At 44.0% G+C, this 7,788-nt stretch overlaps 1 protein-coding gene across 1 annotated transcript in view; it reads left to right on the forward strand.

Annotated features, from left to right (window-relative positions):
* Positions 1-528: 528 nt before the first annotated feature.
* Positions 529-7,788, forward strand: part of SUMO2 (small ubiquitin-like modifier 2) — a 12,884-nt gene continuing 5,624 nt past the window's right edge. The window contains exons 1-2 of the mRNA XM_027873171.1: positions 529-719; positions 2,541-2,672. Coding sequence (XP_027728972.1) covers positions 699-719; positions 2,541-2,672 — 153 coding nt within the window. The 5' untranslated portion in view covers positions 529-698. The remainder of the gene's footprint in view (positions 720-2,540; positions 2,673-7,788) is intronic.

Consider the following 7,788-nt stretch of genomic DNA (forward strand, 5'->3'; position numbering starts at 1 on the left):
AAAGGCATTCACTCAGTGCCCTGGTGGGGCCTCTGCCAGGGGTTTCTATCTTCCCAGCCTGCTCTTCTCGATCTACACTTCCCACCTAGGACTTGTGAGCCAGTCAGACCGCTCCCAGGGACCCCAGACAGCTGGAGTCCATTTTGATTCTCCTCCACCACCATCACTAGGACAATACAACCCCGCCCAGAGCCAGGCGCGCCCCCGCGACAGGCCCTGTGCGCGTGCCCGCGTTTCTTCCCGCCTCCCCGGCTCCGAGCCCTGCGCAGAGGCCTCTCCTGGGGAGCTTAGAGGGTGGGGGGAAGGGGGCTGGTTATGTAAGTGCTGCGCGCTCCCGTGAGCCGAAAGCCAATGGGAGCCCCGGGCGGCTCGTGCCCGCGCACGCAAGGGGGGAAAGGGAGCGCAGAACGTGCGCGCGCCCTCAGTACCTCCACCGCTGCCTCCTCCTCCTCTTCCTCCTCCTCCTCCTCCTCCTCTTCCTCCTCCTCCTCCTCGTCCTCCTCCTCCTCCTCCTCCTTCTCCTCCTCCTCCTCCTTCTTCTTCTCCTCCTCTTCCTCACCATCACCACCATCATCTTCCTCTTCCTCCTCCTCCTGCTTCTGCTCCTGCCGCTGCTGCTTTTCCCCCCGTTCCCTTGGAGCGGACCATCCTGGTGCCTCTTTTGTGAAGCGGCGGCTGAGGAGACCCCCGGACTCGCCATGGCCGACGAAAAGCCGAAGGTGAGGGCGCCCGCGCCGGCGGCGGCGGCGGCGGGGGCGGGGGAGGGGGCCGGCGGCGCGCGAGGGCAGGGAGGCGGGCCAGGCGGGGGTCCCGGCGTTGCGGCGGCCGCGGCTGGGCCAGAGCTTTCCGCGCCATTTTCCCTCCTTCCCCCTCCCTCCTCACTCCCGCGGCCCGCGCCGGACGAGGCCCCGCCGGAGCCGGGGCTGGGGCCGCGACCGCGGCCGCGGCCGCGGAGGGAGAGCGGAGCGCGCGGCCTGGCCTCTCCGCTGCAACCGCGGAGCTCGGGGCTTTCCCTCCTGGCCCTGGGGGCGGCTCTGCCCTCCCCGGGCGCGGGCTGGAGGCGGGTCCTTGGCCGGCCCGGAGTTTCGGAGCGTCCTCTCCACTCTCGGGGTCCCCGAGCTCCTCCCTCCCGGCCCGGGGGCCTGAGGGGCGCGGGCTGGGCCTGCGGGCCAGAGCTGGATTCACCCGGGTGAGGAGGGCTGGGGGAGCGCGGCTTCCTGCCTCCCTCCCTCCTTCTCTTCCTCGGCCGAGGAACCCGTAGCCCTCGGCGACCATGTGGATGATGCTGGAGCCTCCGGCAGGGAAGTGGGAGGCTGGCCGGCAGGCTCGATGGGTGGCGAGTCTGTGTTTTTAATATAAACTTTTCAAAAGCAGCTTTTAAGGCGGCAAGAGCCTTCCCCCTCCCGTCCCCCGTGTCCCGAAAACATGAGTGCATTCTTAAAATGGGGGTTTTTCTTCTTACGGCTACCATGTCTGTCCCCATAACCTTTAGGGCTCATTTAAGTACAATAATGCTCACATGGATCTAGCAAGAGTCAGGCGTCTGCATGGTACAAGGGAAAAAGTGAGACTGCCACACGTTTACATTGTATACATCTGTATGGGCAGGGTGATTTGCGTGGTGTCCCTCTCCTTTTAGAATGGGAGCTATTCTAGTGCAAGGACCTTTTTTGGGGGGGGGGCCTTTCTTTGTATCTCCAGCGCTTAGTCCCAGGTACATAGTAAGCACTGGATAAATGCTTGACCCGGGTTCAAATCCCGACTTTGATTTGGGTACGTCGGGGACCTTGGGCAAATAAGTCAATGAACCTTCCTGGGCCTCAGTTTCTTTTTCTCTTTCCACCTTCGGTTCTAGGAATCTTTGACCCTAGGTTGGTCGCAAAGATACAGGGAAGTATAGAGTAGAACTTTAATGCGCTCCTTATTAAAATCTTTCCCCAATCCCCCACCCTCACTCCCCTCCAAAAAAGAGATTACTGAAGAAAAGTCCTTTGGTCTTTTGAGATATTTATTGTCAAGTATTGTTTTTCCTTTGAATCCAGGAAAGAATCTCTTAAGTTTATATTGAATAAATCGTTAAACTGTATGTGGTAACTTTTTTGTCTAGATTGAAAAAATGAGTGCCAAATATACATAACTATATGAAAATTCCGCAGCAAAAATTGAATGTAGAACTGAATGTAGATAATTAATAAAGGAAGTTTAATAGTTTTCAGTTTGATTTTTCTGCAAAGTGCTTACCTTTTTAGGGAGAGAAAGATGGTCATGCGGTAATTGTTTTTTAAACGTAAGAGGTGGGTGTGATTTCCTTTCTAAAATCTATTGCATATAGGTTCATTTTTTGTTACTGACAGTTATTTAATTTCATTGATACTGGTTTCAAAGTCAGTATTACATATAGTTCTACTGTTTTAGAAATCAAAATGTGAAACTTGTTGCTTTTTGAAACAACTTTAGATTGTTGGCTGATGCTGCTAAAGAGTTGTTGTTTTTTTTTTAACATCCTTAAGTTATACCACCTTATTTTTCTCTTTCAACAGGAAGGCGTCAAGACTGAAAACAACGACCACATTAATTTGAAGGTGGCAGGGCAAGATGGTTCGGTGGTGCAATTTAAGATTAAGAGGCACACACCACTTAGTAAACTAATGAAAGCCTATTGTGAACGACAGGTGAGAGTATACTGGCTTTCAAACTAAATCTGGCAAAAACAACAAACTTGAGAATGGAGACCAAGATGACATCTTTAACATTGTACTAGCATCATCCTACATTGTTCTGTGATCTTTAATATTTAATAGGTTTGGAAGGATGAATATTCATTTGTACCACATACTTACTGTTTTGTAAGGTTTCGGGTGTATTGGTCATTTAACATTCAACATTCCTTTTAACAACCCCGTATGTTAAAATCCTTTTACCTTCTATTCTGATTCTTAATGATAGTAAGGAGTAAATTAAATGAAATAACTTGCCAACACTTGAGTTATTTTTTTCTGCTGGTAAAAGGGAAGATGAAGCTTAAATATTTTCAGGCATCCTGCTACCCATTTTATACTTGTCTGTTATTTTTTGCAGAAGACTTATCTTAAATTTAGCCTTTTTTTCAACACGTTTTGGAAGTGAACTTTAGGACATATTTGCATTTGGCATTAACTATGCAAATTGTGTGATCTATTTCATTTTTTTCCCACTCTCATTGGAGGTATCAAAACAACTTAACCCTGCAAAGCCAAATATGAAGCTTCCGATAATTTAAAGACATCTTTTACCCAGAAGATTACTTTTTATATTTCCTTTTCTCTATTTGTAATGAATGAAATTATTTGAGCACAATACTTAGATCACATTAGTGATTTCTACTAAGAAAAACAAAGAACCCCTTTTATATAATGAATCCATCAACAACTCAAAAGTAATATGTACAGGGTTCCTTTTGGAAGAAATTGTTGATAATCAGGTAAGTAGATCTGTCCTGCTGGAAACAAATTTTTAAAAGGTAAATGTTTCTATCATGGTCTACCATAACTAAGAACAAAAGTATATCTCAAAAGGAGGTTTAAAATATAAAGGTTTGGCTTAATGCTAGACAAGTTGGGAGGTGGAGTCAAGAGTTGAGACTAAAATCCTCCATATGGCATAAGGGTATTTGAATTTAAAAATTAAGAAATAGAAGCTATTAAAAAACAGATGTTTTTCTACCCTCCAGTGTGATGGTTTTGTCAGGAATAGAATTTGTTCAAAATGATAGAAGCCTAAATTATACATAATTGAAGAAATTTTAGTAAAAGGTTATATTTTGAGGGTTTGTATAAATTTACTGACTATTTCAAACAATGGATTAACTTGTAATGAATTTTTAGAAACTCTTACATCTTACTTGAAAGGCTGGATTAACCTAGAGCCTCAATTTTTGATTTGTTTCATTGGTATTAATATAATTCTCAGAACTTATCTCTGCAATCAATAAACATTTATTAAAAAGTCTAGTAGGCACTGTCATAAATGCTGGGGGTGGAAAAAGGGGCAAAAGACAGTTTCTTCCCTCAGGAAGCTTGAAATGTAATGGAGACAGCATGCAAAATACAAAGCAGGCTATATACAGGATAAATAATTAACAAAGGAAAGACACTAGAACTGAGGCATTACAAAAGGCTTCTTGTAAAAAATTGACTTTTAGTTGGGACTTAAAGGAAGCCAGAGAAAACAGTAGGTAGACTTGAGGAGCGAGAACATTGCAGGCATGGGAGACAGCCAGAGAAAATGTTGAGATGGAATGTCTTGTTGATGGAACAGCCAAGAGGCTACTATCACTGGAGCAAACATAGCAGGTAGTAAGATGTAAAAAATGGAAAGAGGCTAGATTATGAAGGACTTTGAATGTCAAACAGCATTTAGATTTGATCCAGCCACCGGAGTTTATTGAGCAGTGTGATGTGGTTAGACCTTCATTCTAGGAAAATCACTTTAGTGGCTGAGGATGAATTGGAATGGGAGAGATTTGGGACAGGCAGATCCACTAGCAGGCTATTAAAATAGTTCAAGTATGAGGTGTACTAGAGTGGTGGTAGTGTCAGAAGAGAAGAACTTTTACAAGAGATGTTGCCAAGCTGAAATCAGCAGGCCTTTGCAAAGAATTATATATTGGCCCGGGGGGGGGGGGGGATTGTGAGGGGCTGAGCATGACTTCTAGGTTGTGAACCTGAGGAGCTAGCAGGATGCTGTTACCCTCTACAGTAATAGGTTAGGTAGGAAGGAGAGAGGGCTTAGGGGAAAAGCTAATAAGTTCAGATTTGAATATGTTGAGTTTAAGTTATATACCTTGAATTCAAGGTATCTAAAAGGCAGTTGGAGATAAGAGATTGGAAGTCAGCAGAGAGGTTGGGGCAGGATAAGTAGATTTGAGAATCATTGTGGTAATTAAATCCAGGGGAGCTGATCAGGCTATATGAAAGAGATGTTGCAGAGGTGAAATCATGCCTTGGCAACCGATTGGATGTGGGAGGGGAGAGATGGAGAGGTATCAAGGATAACACATAGGTTTTGAGCCCAAAGGACTGAAATCATATCGTTGCACTCTATAGTAATAAGGAAGGGATAGGGTAGGGCAGGGTCTAGCAATAAAGTGAATGAGTTCTGTTTTAGACGTGTTGAAGTTAAGATGTGTACTGGATATCTGGTTTGAGATGTCTCAAAGGCAGTTGAATATGCAAGATTGGAGGTCAACAGGTTAGGTAGATTTGAGGATCATCCTAGGGATGGTAATTAAATCCACTGGAGCTGATGAGATCACCAAGTGAAGGGAGAAGAGAAGAGGGCCCAAGACTGCTGTTACAGGACATGATATGGATGAGGATCAAGCAAATGTGATTGAGAAGAGGTCTGATAGAGAACTAGGAGAGAGAGTAGTGTCCTGAAGAGTAGTCAACAATGTCAGAGGCTGAGAGGTCAAGGAGAATAAAGAATGAGAAAAGGCCACTGAACTTGGCAACTAAGATCATTAGTAACTTTGGAGAGATCAGTTTTGATGGAATGATTAGGTTGGAAGCTGGATTGTAAGGGGTTAAAAGAGGAGAGAAGTGGAGGTACCTGTTAGTAGGTGGCCTTTTCTAGGAATTTAGCTACAAAGAAGAGATATAGGACCATAATTAACAGGGATGGAAGGATCAATTGAGAGTTTTCCGGTTTTTTGTTTGTTTTTGTTTTTTTCAGGACGGAGAAGACATGTTTGTAGGTAGTAGGTAATGAATCAGTAGAGAGGGAGAGATTGATGAAAAGTAATAAAATGGGGATGACAGGGGGAAGGCTGATGGAGGAGAAAGGGAACACTTGAACAAGTGAAGAGTTAGCCTTAGGAGTTTTTATTTATTTGTTTCAGTTGTGACCACTTTTGGCGGTATTCTTGAAAAAGATACTGGAGTGATTTGACATTTCCTTCTCTAGCTCATTTTACAGATGAGGAAACTAAGGCAAATAGGGTTAAGTGACTTGCCCAGGGTCACACAACACAGTAAGTGTCTGCGGTCAGATTTGAACTCAGGACAATGAGTCTTCCTGACTCCAGGCCCAGTGTTATATCCATTGGGCCACCTAGCTGCCACCTGGTAAGGAGTAAGGCCTCTTATTTATATGAGACAGGGATGAAGAAGGAGAAAATGGCAGAAGGCATCTGAGTGATGGGAGGAAAGAGAATTCAGCAGATGGCCTCAGTTTTTTCTGAAAAATATGAGACAAGAATGTCAGGTGGGAGAGGTGAGGAACCTTGGGAAGTCTGAGGAGGGATGAGAAAGTTTGGAAGAGCTGCAGTGCAGAGTGGAATGATGACTTGATAAGGGAGCTGTAGGATTGCCTAGCAATATCATGGGCCCAGTTGATGTTGTGTAACATAAATTTGTAGTAGATCCAGTCAGAACAGTTGTGTGATTTTCTCTACCTTCATTTAGCAGTATTTGTATAGGAGCAAAGACAGCAAATGGGGGCAGTGATCCAAGGCTGAGGCTTGGCAAGGTGTAATTGACAATATGATAAGGGAATTCAAGGGATTCAAGAGAGGAGGACAGATCCAACAAAGATATTCATGTAGCAGACACTCATATTTCTTGGAGAGGTAAAGTGTTGTAGTTGAGCCTTTCAGAGTCAGGAGAGGCCTGGGTTAGTGGTCTCCAAGAGCCCATATTCTATCAACGGGGATGTATATGTGTATCAGTAGACAGAAAGGTGTAGAGAATAAATACAAGGTAGGAGAGCCACTACACTAACACATGGGGAGATGAGGTACTGCTTGAGCTGCATCTTGAAGGAAGAAGAGCATTCTGTGAAATGGAGGTGAGGAAAGAGTGCATTACCAAAATGGGAGAGAGCTAAGTTTCAGGGCACAGAGAAGGTCAGTTTGGCTGGACCATAGAGAATGGGAGAAAATCATCTATAGTGGGCTGGGACTCTTATAATCTAACCACTGCTCAGATTCCTAAAATCTAGACACTGCTTAGATTCTTATAATCTAGCCAGTAAGCCAATAGCTTACTAATGTTCAGACTCCTTAAGAGTCTGCCTGATATGACGTATGTTCTAATAAACCTTGTCTTTGGCTGAAAAAGAAAAAAAAATAATAATCTATAATGTCAGAAAGATAAGTTTGGGGCCAAGTAGTGAAGGACTTAAATAGACAAATAGGAGTTTGTATGTGCTTTCGGAGGTAGTAGCAAACCTCTAGGCAAATAATTTAGCTTCTGAGACTCAGGTTCTTCATCTGAAATGTGCATAATATCTCACAGCTGTTGAGGATCAAATAAGAGAATGTGTATTTTGTGTACTTTGTAAACCTTCGAGCACTGTATAAATGTCATCTATTACTGTTTCAGTTTATTCTAAACAAAATAACTATTTGGATGCACCTGTGATCTCTCTGAAGTGAGTAGTGTACTGGCAAAGATGATAAATCCTCCATCCTTTTTTTGTGTGTGGTTGTCACCTATCTGGCCCTAGACTCTGGTGAACTTATATTACCAACTGACTATTAGATATTGCAGACTGAATAGATGCCTCATTCAGATCTCAAACTCATCCTCTCCAAAGCAATTCCCCTTCCTTCTGAAACCCTTTGTCATTTTTTTTATCCTTAATCTGTGTATTTCTGAAACATCTTTCATGTCACTTCCCTTTCCTCATATTTATACAGCTACCATTCTACTTCAGGCCTTTGTTACCTCTCACTTAGTTTGTTATAATTACCTCCTAGCACTCTATTCTTTCCAATCTGTACTTTTCCATATATCTCTTGTGATTGAT

This window comes from Vombatus ursinus, unplaced genomic scaffold (genome assembly GCF_900497805.2).
Source record: "Vombatus ursinus unplaced genomic scaffold, bare-nosed wombat genome assembly UNPS02014801.1, whole genome shotgun sequence".
Lineage (NCBI taxonomy): Eukaryota > Metazoa > Chordata > Mammalia > Diprotodontia > Vombatidae > Vombatus > Vombatus ursinus.